Genomic DNA, 14,873 nt, shown 5'->3' with positions numbered 1-14,873 from the left:
GACAGGTCTATTGCATGTCATTGAAGGTCCGCGCTGGTCTGTGTCTATAATGAAATGAGAGGAAAGCTCTCCAGGTATACATCAGCTAATGTAATTGGCTCCCAGACCCAACTATGAGAATAGATTAATGGCGGTAATCTTTTTATCGCCCGGTAACGGCCCGGCCTTAACACTTTGGACGCCAAGAACGAGTTACGCCATTTTTGCCCGCCAGGCGTTGAACGCCAAGAACGACTTACGCCGTTTTTTGGGATCAATATTAAATGTTTTCGCCATGGCATTCATAATTCATCCAGCCAACCTCCGGACTGCAGTGGGACCCTGTATGAGATTGCAACGCCTCAATACCGCCGCCTGGTGGATGGTTGGGCAAGTTACACTCTCGGCAAAACCGGAAGTGGTGATCGGTGCGTCGAGGAAATCCCTCCGGCAGTCACATCTTGTTACGTGGATCCAGACAAACACTATAGTGCATTTGGATCGCTTTCTAAACTTAATAATCGATATGATTTCGGCGTTTATTGCGCCATACAAACAAGAAATGGATGTAGGAGATCGACGTCAAATAATTGGGATCTTTTTCCTCCAGTCTCATCGGCGAACGGTAAGAGGACAGTAACGTTATTTTCAGCCCCGATTGTTTATTCATTTCACTGCAAACCATCTGATCAATATATCAACCCATACTAAATAAAGCCGTTACCGACTATCAAGGAATTATAAATGACCCCCCCCTTTCCTTCACGCATGATGAAGCATAATGTATACCGATCATATACATTTGAATTTTTTAATATAGCGTGTATAGGAAAGAAACGCCAATCGATAATCTATTATACGTCAGGGCCTATAACTCTCGTTTTTGGAATTACAGCAGAAAAGTTTAAAAACATACTTATATTCTAGACGGTATTAACACAACAATGTATGAATGAAAAAATATAACGTTCCCACATCCTGAACGATAGATAATCGATGTTGAATGGGCCATAGTAATGTCAATATAACAATACAATTTAAAAAGTTATAGCCCTGCAAAGAAGGTAAACATCTCCATAGGCTTTCAACGGTGGCAGACTGGGTATATTGATGGATATAACCATATATTTTTATTATTATTATTATTATTATTTTTTTATCTTTTCCCCCCTCCTTTTTCCTCCGTTTTTCTCCCATCCCAATGTTAGTCGTTATGCCAATTCCCAATCCCCTTCCACTTTTTTAACAAAGTGAACTGTTCCTTTAAACTAAATCTGGATTGATACTAATCCTTAACCAGGTGGGCTACCGTATTCGGGATGACGTGCCTGTGGGCGGAACGCACAAAGTCATGGCACTTTGCGAGCATCTAGCAGCTCGGGCTGCATTTTGCGCCAAACATATAAATGATAGTTCAAATTTGTTGCTGTTCGAACGCCTGGTAGGATGTGGCCGGTACTGCACCTTCGGAGTCCCAGTAGGCTATGCATTTTACAGGCAACATACAGCTCCCTGACATTGAATAGGGTATTACAATCGAAAAAAAAAGGAAAAACAACCCAGAAACGAGAATCTTTGTTTATGGCACTGAACAACTTAGGCCCAGAAACGAGAATTCTCGTGAATGGCACGGAATGTGTTAAGAGGTTACGGCACATACCTGTAGCTCCATAATGGCCATGATGTCTTGCCACTGCTGCTCTAGATCCAACTGTGGTTCTGCCTGGGGTGTGGTGGGGGCCAAAGGGAGGCCCACAGATGTCGATGGAGCTTCTTCATTAGAAACCCCTATCTCTGGGGTCACAACTGGGGCTGGAAACTAATGACAGAATACAGAGAACACAGACGTTTGGCTCACGTATTGTGCGGAACACATTATGAAAGCCTAGCTATATCGTCTTGGCATTATGCTCTCTTTTTTTACATTGAACCAAACAAAGCCGGCATAACGCCTATTTTAGAGGCGTGACATAACATCGCCTGCGTCTGATTGATTGATTGAAAACTTTATTAACAGATTGCAGAATGGGTACAATACAGTACAGCTCAATACACACAATTGTTAAGGGGATGCAGACCAGAGAAAGACTTTTGTCTTGTTTACATCAGGGTCCCCCATTTTCAATTCATCAGGGTGATAGTGTGAAGTATAACATACGGGCAGCTTTCTAAACAATAATGGCGGGTGAACCGATTGTTGAGGTGCTTCTGCTAGCTGTGCACATTTATAACACAAATTTATACCACTCTCCAAACAAGCAAAGTTTCTGTGCATCGTATATTCAGAGATACTGTATATAAAACGCGGAAGACTCATAAAAATGTTGCTCTTCCCACTTGGTGTCCGCATAGAATGCTTTCAAAATTGCAGCGAAACAGCAGAGATAGAGGTTTATGGATGGTGCCATGGGTGGGGGGTAGAGACAGTGATGGGGGTAGGGTTGTCACGATTCGTCGCCCTAGTCGATGTGGAAATTTCATTGATTTGCATATTCACGATCGACGCATCGTATTGTTAATTGTATGTGCCATTTGCGGTGGAAATGGCAGATGTTCAAAGTCATAACATGCGCAACGTGTAATCCAACTAATGCACAGTGAATCACGCAAAAAATATAAATAACTTCTCTTAAACCACTATTCGTGATTCTGCCTAGAGCCAGGCAGTCACAGTGCACGTTTCTCACATTTGATAACTTCCATGTTTCACTCCAGCTGGAAGGGAGGGGCTGGGCCTGATACCCCCACCTTACATTTTAGAAGCTATGGCAGCTCTTCAGCCTGCGTTCTACAGCCTGTGAACTCCTCTTGTGAGTCGCGCTGTTTCTATGTAAACTCCGCGAGCAACGGGTCCAATAAATGCATCTAACATGCTTTATATCCTTGCCATTCCTGTATGCCCGTCGCGGTTAAAAACCGTAACTAACGTTAGCTGCTAACTAAGCTAAGCTAGCTCACAGGCACAGGAGAAATCAGTTTCATGGAGTTCTAATAGTGAGGAAAGGGGGGGGCTCTCCCTCTCTTTACGTTCAATGATGATGATCAATGAAGTAGCCAAAAGTTACACTATAAAAACTAACTTGATAGTTGATAATAAATATTTCACTTAGCTAAAATATAATAATCATTAAGTCTGCTATAAGCTATTCTCCCTCTCGTGTGTGTGTGCATACATTTACTATAGGCTACTCTTTTTGACATGGATTAGGCTAATTAGCTTTAACAATCCTGATTCCTGAGCCTATTTTATTCAAAAGGAAGATATTGATTTAAATATGTATATAGCCTATATATAAAAAATACATTTGAATCGTATCTCCTGTGCTGGCACAAGCACTACCATAGTGTGGAGTGGAGAGATAACACACAATACATGTAATAATTCATGGAAATATACTAAAAAGCTATCTCTCTGGCTGGTAGTTTTTATTTTTTTTAATCTAAAGCTAAAAAGGATGAGGATACTCATTAAACATTTTGAAATATTCAATTGCAAATATAATAAATTGTTGTAGAGATTTTTCTGGTAAATTAATAGTTTAGATTAATCGATAAAATAATCAACAGATGAATCGATAACAAAATAATTGTTAGTGACAGGCGACAGCCCTAGATGGGGGACTTCCATTGAGCTACAACATCAAGGGACTTTAAGCCGTTTGTTAACAGTACAAGTGGAACATAGACACACTACTGTGTGTGATGCAGCAACATTAGTCTATTCAAATGGAATGGTAAATGGACTGCATTTTATATAGCGCCTTTATCAAAGTCAAAGTCAGCTTTATTGTCGCTTCTCATAATGTGCAAGACATACAGAGAAAGCACTTTACAATTTATGCCTCACATTCACCCATTCACTTACACATTCACACACCGATGGCAGAGGCAACCATGCAAGGTGCCAACCTGCTCATCGGGAGCAGTTATGGGTTAAGGTCGCTTTCACACAGGGGCTGTTTGGTCCGGACTATCGGACCAGAAGTCGATAGTCCGGTTTTTCGGGTTTGTGTGAATGCGCAGTCGAACTCGGTCCGCGGACCAAACACGCGAACTCGGTCCTCCAAAAAACATAGGTCTCGGTTCGCCTTCATCGGACCAAACGTAGTCAGTTAGGCATCTTGGGTAGAAGGAACACCGCAGCTTATTGTTATTATTATTAATACCGCGCGCAGCACACTGCATCTATCTATCTATCTATCTATCTATCTATCTATCTATATATCTAACTGTGCATCTTGGGTAGAACAAGGAAGAAGAAGAAAAACACGGCTTATTATTACCATGGCGCACGGCATTACAAGCACACTGTGTAAACATGTCTCGTGGACAGACTTGGGTGATCCGCTGATCTGGAGTCAGACATGGCTCGCAGTCCACACACACAGACACACACACGGGCTCGCAGCCACACACACATTTCCACTCTCTATCAATGCCACGCCTCTGCTACTATCACTGCTACGCAGTTTGTGTATTTCCGCATTTCACTTCCTGAATGGGAGGGATTTCCACTCTCCATTGTGTCCAATAGACGAGCGCCCTTTTCGACCGTGTGATATTGTTCAGAAAGTTCGGTGCGCTTGACAAATTGCTATGTGAACGCAGGCGAACCAAATGAAGAATGCAACAATGTTGCAACTTCACCACCAGAACCACACAGAGTCCACCAAAACTATATGTGAAAGCGACCCGTGTCTTGCTCAAGGGAACTTCGACACGCTGCCGGGAAGAGCAGGAATCAACCCCCGGAATCTGAGAAACTGTTTATTATGCTATATAGAGTTCCATAGTTTAGCCATTCTGATGTTGGCCATTAAGCCTACTTAAACTTATATTCTTGAATGAATTCTGTAGCATAGGCTATATATAGCATATCAGTGTTTAAACGTTATCTTGCAGTTGTAAGGCCAAGCATTTCACTCCAATAGCCGGAAGCCATAAAGATTGCAGACGTCATGATCCAGGGATCAATTTCCAATCATGTTGCTACTTACTTTTAAATTGCAAGTGCATCAGGGACAGACACTCAGCCAAGCACCCACAGTCCTTAACCAGCTATACAGACTATGCTTATTACAATATAACTTAGCCATTCAAATGAATCAGCTCAGAATGAGCTGTTTCAAATCCAAATCGATCGACCACTCAGTTTGACCTACTCAATAAAAGTAAAAAATTGTTCCACCTTTCGGCCACGATGTGATGCTGTTGACTGGGACGTTGATCGTATACAACACGCTGATGCGTATAATGGCGGATTCGTGCAAGCAACCATTTCTTCAGAGATCTTTTAAATCCCCCAGTGGCGAGTCTCACACACAACACATCGCCAAAACGTCACACCCCTGTCCGCTCTACACAGATGCCGATTCGGCAACATGACCACCTCCACTGAACAGGCTGTGTAAAAAAGGGGCTCAATGTTACCAGTTGTACGATAACCATCGTATTTGTATGATCATTTTGCCCAATGTATGCCTGTATGTTTTATTGGTTGTGACTTGCAAACAATAATTTTAAGCCTGGGGTGATAATTGAACATGTCCCATCTGGCAACACTGAAGGGGCTACAGGGTTACAGTTGCCCAGTACAACCACAGTCCTCTACTGTTGGCCACTGAGCAGTTCCAATGGGGCAGTTGGGGGTTTAAGTGCCTTGCTCAAGGGTAATTCAATGATATTGAGGGCAAGAGAGTACTTCCCCCCAACAAGATTCTTCCTGCCAGTCCTGGGGATCAAGTCACAAGCCAGATTCTCTAATCTTTAGGCCACAGCTGGCCCCACAGTTTATGCATTTACCTCAGGCTCCTCTCCAAAAGGGAAGGTGGCCTCCAGAAGCCTCATGCATTCTTGTAGAGACGGGGAAGTCTGGGAGCCACCGCCTGGGAGCTGAGGTAGGAAAACAAAGAGGTTCCATCAGGGGCAGACTCTTTGTAGGCTTTGTTTGGAGTTTGGGATGAAAAGTTAAGTACATGATTAACTACAAATTATGGCCTATGGACAGTTTTTTTTTTTTCTTCATGGTTATCGGACATAACAGAAAATGTATTATTGGTATGGGACAAAATCTTCCCTACAAAGCATAGTGCCCTGCAGTGCCACGAGGAGTTGCCATACAAGAGGTCAGGCTGTAAAAAGTAACAAGGACACATAGTGTCATAGGCCATGTTTAGACGGAGAGAGTCTGAACAGAAACCGCAAAAGTCGACTTGCGGTCTCACTTTTAATGTTGCGTTTAGACTAGTGTTTTGGGATGGAATTCTGCGTGCAGACGAGGCTGTAAAGACTCGAGACGACGGAGCCCCGCTGTCACACGATGGCGCATATGTCACATGACGTGCTGTAAAGACCCGCCCTACTCTGCCTCTGATTCGCAGACTGTGGGTGGGGGAATGTGATTGGACCAAAGCAGAGTCACTCACAGACAGTGGCTCCAGTCACTAATAGTTGCGATAGCCGCGGGACAGATTCTTGTGTATTTAAAAGTACTGCCAATGTAGCCTTCAGGTGATCGCCATGGATAGAATCAGACATGCTTTGTTTACGCTTCTAGGCTACTGGCGCATGCCTGTGATGTAAGCAGTACGCGCGACGAGAGCCTTGAGAACCCTTTCTTCATAGTTTTATGCAGTTTGACAGTTTAGATGATAGTGCAAAGGTTTATCGTTTCTAGGAATTCCACCCAGGAAGGTGGTCTCACTTTTTTGCGGTTTCTCCCCGTAAAAACGCTGTAAACAAAAGGCACATCAGAAAAAATATTTTTGCGGATTCACCTGCTAGCGTTTCCGTCTAAACAGGGCCATAGATGCAAAGCATCTCACAGGCCTGAGGCTCGACCAGAGTATGCATTAGTGTTGTCACAATACCAACATTTTGGCTTCCATACCGATACCAAAAAAGTCATGATACCGTTTCTGAAACAATATTACAGCAAAAACCTAAAACCTCAGGAAAAGGAAATAAAAATATTTTTGACACCGTTGAGCTTAAATAATAAAAAATACAATTATTCTGTTACACCTACTGAGTTATATAGCTAATGTCCATGTGTTATTGTGCGTTATCTCTCCACTCCACGCTTATAAAAGAATATGATACGTGTAAATAAATATCTTCCTTTTGAATAAAATAGGCTCAGGAATCAGGATTGTTAAAGCTAATTAGCCTAATCCATGTCAAAGTAGTAGTCTATAGCAAATGTACACACACACACACACACACACAAAAGAGAAGGAGAATGGCTTATACCTGACTTAATGATTTTTGAATATTTCAGCTAATGAAGTGAAATATTTATTATCATCAACTATCCCTATCCAGTTAGTTTTTATAGTGTAAGGTTTGGCTACTTAAAACCATTGAACGCACAGAGAGACACACACAGAGAGACACGCACAGAGATAGAGAGGGAGAGAGAGGGTCTCAGACTCGGTCCCTCCCATTCCTGTTGGAGCTGGAAAACAAAACTAACTTAACGGACTCTGCCGAGCGGCTCCAGGATTAGTTTAACCGTTTTGGGACCAGCTTGGTTGACATTAGCAGCCAACGTTAGTTTAGGTCATCGAACTGTGAGATTGTAAGTAGGGATGTCCCGATCGCCTTTTTTTTCTCCCGATCCGATTCCGATCATGTGATTTTAAATATCTACCGATTCCGATCGTTCCCGATCCGATCTTTCACATTAGTAATCAATTTTGACGCATTTTTGTCAGAAACTGGCGGAGCAAGACAAGCCCCTCTGTTGGCTATAGTCCCTGGAGGGGCGCGAGCGCGGCGGCTCTTGTTATTACATTCACCCTGAGAAATGTGCTTCATAAGAAATATTAAAAGTTTCAATATATGTTTGCACATTAGTATACATTCAGTGTTCGACTTACGGTCTGAAACGCCGACGATAATCCTTAGTCACAGCAAATAATTGACGTTATCCAGGTGAAAAGTTAGTCTGAAAAGTCCGCCTCCAGGCTCCAGCTTCATGAGTTTTTCCTCCACACGGAATGTCGTCCTTGCAAACATTGCAATTGCTGTTTTAAAATGCTTAGTTCCAACTTCCAAACCTCTAGCTGCTCAAGTGAGTGGATAACAGTGTTTCGGGAGCGACGTGTTGTACTGTTGTTGTGATGTGAGCGTGTAGCCGGTCTAAATTAAAGGGAATGTGTTTGTTGCAACGGTGTAAATTAAAGGGAATGTGTTTGTTGTGGACAATTATTCTGCTCTGTGTGACAATAAATACATTAATGATATATTATATGTAATTTAAAACCAAAACTAAGGCCTCCGTATGAGTTTAAGATGTGAACATGGTCATGTTTGTTGAATAAAAAGAAAATACAAATCTTTTATTGACTGCCGATTTTTATTAAATTTTTTTTCCCGATCCCGATCCTCTGAAAAGCATGTGATCGGCGCCGATCCCGATCACGTGATCGGATCGGGACATCCCTAATTGTAAGATATAATATTTACTCACACATGTGCTCCTAAATAATTTTTCAGATTCGCACACATCTATTTTAGTCACAAATGCAAATTAAATGCTCGCACTGTCGAGTCCTGTCTTTAGGCAGAATCACAAACAGACAATGTGGAAAATGCCTTGGTGTGTGTTCAGCTGACACTGTTGACACACCCACTACGCAAAGCGTGCATGCTCATGCTCACACACACACACAGTGCTCCGGTCATGCATCCACTCAACTCATAGAAAATGTTATTATTCTAAAAGTATTGATACTAATGAAATGGAGTATTGGACCGTTTTCTAGTATCTGTGTATCGTGCAACCCTACTGTGCACAGGCTCGGGTGCCCTTAGGGCACAACGCACACAGTACACACACACATTACACATATGAAACAGTAACATCGCACATCGACCCTGATATTGGACAAATGGAGAAACACATCTCAGGGCAGTGAAATAGAGGCTGACCCCCCTCCCACCGCCCTCTGTCATTCGCAATGGCGAATTAAAATACTTAGCTAACCTATAAACGGAACAAGGTCAGTAAAATGTAATGGTGTTCTACTGAGTGTAATGGTTTTCTACCAGGAGCTTTCATACCATGGTGTTGAGACGGTTAGCTCTGGGTGTCTGCCCTGTGTCTGTCCCGTGTTTGCCCTGTATCTACCCTGTGGCTACCCTGTGTCTGCCCTGTGGCTGCCCCGTGTCTGCCCCGTGTCTGCCCTGTGTTTGCCCCGTGTCTACCCTGTGGCTGGCTGCCCTGTGGCTGCCCCGTGTCTGCCCTGTGGCTACCCTGTGTCTGCGCGGTGTGTAAGTGCACATGATGATGTTGTCGAGATAGCAAGCAGATGCTTGTGGGACGCCACTAGGGGGCAGAGCAGCCAAGTGTGAATGAACGACGAACGTTTGCATCTAAAAATAGGCTGAGTCTTATTCAAGATCGAGTGATTTAAAGCGGAGACGCCCATCTCCTCTTTTTGTCTCACGCAGCGGCTTAATGTACGAATGTACACCCCCTGGAGAAGATGCTGGTTCACCATAGCCCTTGCAGGCTACTAACTGGAGCCTGACCGATATAACGCTTGGTCGGCCAATATTGGCTTATCACCGATATATCGTTTCAGCATGTATGTTAGGGATATCCGGCAGGTCGATTAGCCATATTTTACAGGCTAATTTTTCAAGCTAACATGGAGATAGTGGTGTGATTCTTTTTTAAGTTACATTCGGATACAGCTAGCTTAGCGTTATCTAAAAGAAAAAAACAGCGGTTTGTGTTTGTGCATTTCCAAATTGTGCCAACAACATCATGTCGCCCACTTTGCGTAGCGTTCATATATTAATTGATACGGACATGCCATTCCATGAGCTGAGATACCTGCTGGAGAGAATGGAGGTAGGTACAAATGGTAACAGACTGTTTTTTTTTATCTACTTTTTCTCCCCATTTTTCTATTTTTCTCCCTTCCCCAATTTCGTATTGTCCAATTCTACCCTCCCCTGTCTCGAACGTTGTTAGGCCATGCCTCCCAGAGGCCGGCTGCAATGTGGATGAAGCCTTGCATCACATGTCCCCTCCGGTACATGAGGAGGCAGCCGTCGCATCTTTTCACCTGCACAGCGCGATCTCTCAGCGGCGAGGGTCTGCGTGGGAGGGACACGCCGCCCCCGTCGCTTCCTGATTCTACTGCGCAGGCGCACCAACCGACCTGTAGGAGTCGCTGTCCACAACGTCTGATCCCCACCCCCTAATACTGCCAATTGTATTAGTATGAACGACCAGCCAAGCTGGTAGCAACGCCGAGAGCTGGGCTCGAACCCAGCATCTCCTGCGTTGGTGGCGAGCGCCTTGCCCACTGTGCCACCTAGCCGCCCTGGTAACAGACTGTTTTGACTAGCAATACGCATTAAGCATCGGGTACTGTATATTGCTGTGCATCGTTATGTCTGCGGAACCAGACATAATAAAACCAGTAGAGTCTGTGTGTGACTCCGCGGCGCGCAACATCTCATTATTGCTGCTCCCTTGCGCTTTAAGATGCGTTCTAAAAATAGATTTCCCTAAACAATTATTCAAGTACAACTCAAGTAATTCATGCGAGTACTCAATCTGGGAAAACATTACTTTGTGCGAATATCGTCCGATATATTGATATTGAGAGTTCTTTTTTAGTTTTTACTCCCAAGGTATCAGTATTGGTCGCCCTCTACCACTGACCTGTTCTGGTATGCTCTCTCCCGTCTCTCCATCCACCGGCTGAGGCTTCACATCGTTCCTCCAGGTCTCCTGCGCCTCAGTGGCCTCCTCGCTCTCCTGTGGGCTGCTGGGCTTTTCTTCCTCGCTCTCCTTCTGACGGTTGCTGTAGTTGAACACCTCTCGTCCCGCGCCAAGGTCAATGTCCTGTCGCCACAGGATGTCGATCAAATCAATGTCCTGGAAGTACACATCCCGCACAACAGAGACATTTAAGCAAACACAGAGAAAAGATCACATACTAAATTATTCCAAATCAAAGCCAGTTTAACATTTAGGTGGGGTGGTAATTCAAAAGCCCAGCAAATCTTCTGGTTAAATTAATCCTACAGGCGTACCAGGGTACATACCGTACTCTAGAGAATTCAGGCTAGGTGTAACAGTGGGGATTTCCCCATTATGTTAATGTTTTTTGTCATATGATGACTACATGTTAATCCATGACAGTGTGTAATTTTAGCAGCAAGGTCTGGCAGGTCACGTAACGTCTGGTTGGATGATGCAACCGTGGGATAACCCCTTGCCAATGGATGCCGTCATGTGATCTAAATGTAGACTCGCCCTCATTGTAGGGCTTTTATGGGCGATTATGGCAAAAATCATAATCACAATTATCGAGATTGAAATAATGATTATTAAACACGATTACTCACTGATTTGAGAAGATCATATGATGATTTATTACCATTGTTCCTGACCAATGGCTGCCTTTCTGCCATCTTATACTAGTTACCAAAGACGTTTAACTGGAGAAAAGCGGCGTGGCTACCTCCTCCCTCTCAACACGGGCTGAAACTACTGTCGGGGTGGTGCACACCACAGTGAAGGAAGGGTGCGCTGCATTTACAAGACAAAATGAGAGCGCCACAGCATGCTGCACAATAATAGTTGTATCTTGTTTTAATGATCGTGGGAAGCCAAAATGGTAATTGAAATTGAAACTCGTTAATCGCCCAGCCCTACTATACCGGTGTATTATTTGGCTCAACCAAAATTGGCATGTTGTTCATGTGGTCCACTGTTACACAGATCACACTGTTTTCAGGAGCTTGTGTGGCTTCACTGTGGTCTGATGCCTTACTGCAGGCAACGCATGCATGTTTTAACAATGGAGCGTGGACTCACACACATGTTTCAACAAAGGGGAGTCAGTCAGTAACAGACATTGGCTCGTATTGGGCCGACCACCCGAGTCCGGCCAACAAAGGTGTCGGGTCAAGTGTGGGCTATTTGAATTACAACCGAGAAATTTGTGTCTTACACGACAATGCAGCTTGCACAACAACGCAACTTGTTGCCTGGTGGCAGAATCCAAAGGAGGGATCAAAGGTTGCTATGCATTCCATGTTGACCAGGGTTGTGGTCAGAATGGAATGGATGTAACTACGTTAAATTACATTTAAAAAGAAAAAGAAAAAAGGAAAGTCTGACATCCAAGTGTAAAATCAGCAATGGATATCAGCCAGCTAACTGACAAGTAGTGTAACCATTTCACCACTATTCAGTCAACTGTTATGGTCCACACCCATTTCTCAGCTGCTAGCATACCCTCCCCATGTTAATACCCATATCTTATAACACCACCACCACTGATCCATTGATTAGTTAACATTCATGTTGATGATGACATGGGCCAGACCCCTCCTTGTTAACATCGCTCTTGGTTTTCCAGTACCTCTTTGGAGAGGTCCTCGTTGGCCTCCCTGCTGCCCTGTTCCTGACCTCCCTCAGAGGCCACCGCTCCCAGGCTGCTGTCCGCTGCGTTCAGGTTGTAAGTGGATTCAGGCGCGCCGCCACCTCCCCTCATGGCCGGGGTAGCGTCAGGGTCGTTAGCGTCCTCTAGGCCGGCCCCATTGTCCAGGGTGATGCCGGGGCTGGACTGGCTGGTGGCGGACACCACCGTCTCCGTGTCACGGTGCACCAGCCAGGTACTGAGCTCGGTGCTGGGCACGGAGAGTCGATCCAGTTGGCGCACCTGGTTCAGCAGCCGGCGGGTGGTAAAGAAATGGTCCAGGTCCACACTTTTGGGATGGATGCCATAGCCGTCCAGCGTGTTGCGCAGGTTGTGGAACTGGGTCTGGGTGTAGGCGGAGCTCTGGCCCAGGATGATCTCACGCAACGGGGGCAGCTGATTGCTCAGGTAGGTGTCGACGTCCACCCGCACCCCAATGAGGCTCAGAAGGATGGTGAACTGAATCAGGCCCTCTGTGAAGTACTTTTTCAGGTAAAGCATTTCTTTACAAAGGAACAAAAAGTGAAAGTAAAAAATAAAAAACAAAAAACGGGGCAAACTACAGTGCAGCAACACTTCTTTATTTACACTGCAAGGTTGAGATGAATAGAGGAAATAAATGGTTTCGAGAGATTGCGGGGAGGGGCTTTAGCAGGATTCTGTCAGATCAAAGTTGGAATACAATCCAAAAGGGTATTTCCACGTCTTGGGGACAGTTTGCTTAGTGTTCCAAGGCTTTTTTCTTCATAAGGTCCTCATCCTCCCATACCTGAGGAAAGTGAGCCATTTTATTGGGTGAAGTCAATTGCAACAAATTGATCTTGGGGCAACAAAGACATACATTCATAATCAATACTTTCACTCACACACACAAAGTCATAGCAATCTATACAAAGCGGTAAGCACGTTGTAATGAAAGATAAACGACTTGCTAGCCATCTGAAGACCACTGCATCCTCCCAAGATTATAGAACAGAAACTGATAATAGCATCGCAAATGTAAGAACCTTATTGCATTTGCTTACCAAATGTAGTGAGAGCTAACAGCTGCTAGAATTAATGCATTATCCAAACTCAAGACAGGACATCTATCTTTACTGGATACAGCTGAAGGTGAATGAGGGAGAGTCCCAAAAGCTAGCAAACGTTTTCTGAGAACCAACGACAACGTAGTACGTTAGCAGCAGGGTGCCTCCCTCCTCTCACACGCACGCACACGGCCTATCTTTGTCCTACTAACGTTAGTTAGCAAGCATTCACCGAGACCACAAACTCTGTTATGATATGCAAACACTTATATTACGAAAGATAAACTAGCAAAGCGAAGCAGTCTTGTCACACCAGCTGCTTGCAAAACTGTTTATATAAAAAGTGACAGGTGCCGGTATTTTTCGACCACCTACTTCCGCTGTAAGCTAGCATCAAACAATCTCCCTAGCAACAAGTGGTGAAAACGTGACTGACAGGTCGGCGGTCCACTCACAGACCTAAAACACGATAACAACACATGATTCAGGCAAACCTTGGCCAATAGGAAATAGGCATAGGTAGGCTGTTGGAATTGAGGAAAATGCTAACTAGCTATATAAGGTTAACTTTTAACACCAAGTGCTATAGCTATGCTTTAACTTGTTTGACACGATGACCAATGATTTGCTTTGCCATGTGCAATGTATCTAATGTTATAAACAAAACTATATATCATGTGATACTGCATGTATCAACTAAAGCAGGTTAGCTGACATTAGCTAACTGCTATCAGAGCCAGTAAGTAGCTAGCTAGCAAAGCTAATGTTAGTTGGAAAAACCTTAATTTCATACTTACGCATGAAGATTTTGCTACTGTGTCTTCACGCTAACAAGTCCACTACCCTTTGGGACAATTAATACAATCCTCTTTCATTACAAGCTTCACAGAATAGCCCAATAAGTCATTCTCCAACCTCTCATTGAATGGCCCACCATGACTTGCAAAATTGCTAGCTAGCTGGCTAGCCTAGCCTCCTAGCAGCACTGCCTGACATCAAAACACGCTTTCCTACAGCGCATGCGTAGAACATTCTAGTGGCAAGCTTACAGTCAGTGCTCTACACGTTGGGATGAGAATAGGTATTATTATCAAGAGTTAACAGTGGGTATAGAAACTACTTTTTGTTGAGTAGTCCTAATTTCTGTCTTTTATTTTTATTTTATTTTTTCGAATTATATATACATCCTAGACAGAAAGACAACATATGAAACAACTGTTTGTCATTGGTTGGAAGTTGAACAGACACTGGCATACGACGATCAATAATGTGCTAAAATAAACTTGAAACATTTGATTTCATGGGCCTTTAACAATGCAATAATACAAATAATTTATAACAATTCAAGTTAAACAATTAGACATAAATAAATCTTTGCCGATGTATAGCTCCCATTTCTTTCTTGAAAATGTGA

The 14,873-nt window shown here is 43.8% G+C and overlaps 1 protein-coding gene across 5 annotated transcripts in view; it reads right to left on the bottom strand.

The window, feature by feature from the left end:
• Positions 1 to 14,391, bottom strand: part of nfe2l1b (nfe2 like bZIP transcription factor 1b) — a 36,214-nt gene extending 21,823 nt beyond the window's left edge. Inside the window, exons 1-5 of one of the 5 annotated variants that reach the window (XM_084322797.1) lie at positions 14,257 to 14,391; positions 12,375 to 13,200; positions 10,664 to 10,879; positions 5,782 to 5,871; positions 1,640 to 1,798 (exon numbers count right to left, since the gene is read on the bottom strand). In XM_084322797.1, the coding sequence (XP_084178923.1) occupies positions 1,640 to 1,798; positions 5,782 to 5,871; positions 10,664 to 10,879; positions 12,375 to 12,932 (1,023 nt within the window). In that variant the 5' untranslated portion in view covers positions 12,933 to 13,200; positions 14,257 to 14,391. Of the gene's footprint in view, positions 1 to 1,639; positions 1,799 to 5,781; positions 5,872 to 10,663; positions 10,880 to 12,374; positions 13,201 to 13,456; positions 13,578 to 14,256 lie in introns of those variants that run through there. The other 4 variants (XM_084322799.1, XM_084322798.1, XM_084322801.1 and 1 more) reach the window with 4 other exon arrangements.
• Between the last annotated feature and the right edge of the window lie 482 nt (positions 14,392 to 14,873).

This window comes from Notolepis coatsorum, assembly GCF_963971535.1.
Source record: "Notolepis coatsorum genome assembly, chromosome: 10".
In the NCBI taxonomy this organism is placed as follows: domain Eukaryota; kingdom Metazoa; phylum Chordata; class Actinopteri; order Aulopiformes; family Paralepididae; genus Notolepis; species Notolepis coatsorum.
The sequence above is the reverse complement of the archived record's forward strand: the minus strand, read 5'-3'. Positions and strand labels throughout refer to the sequence as shown.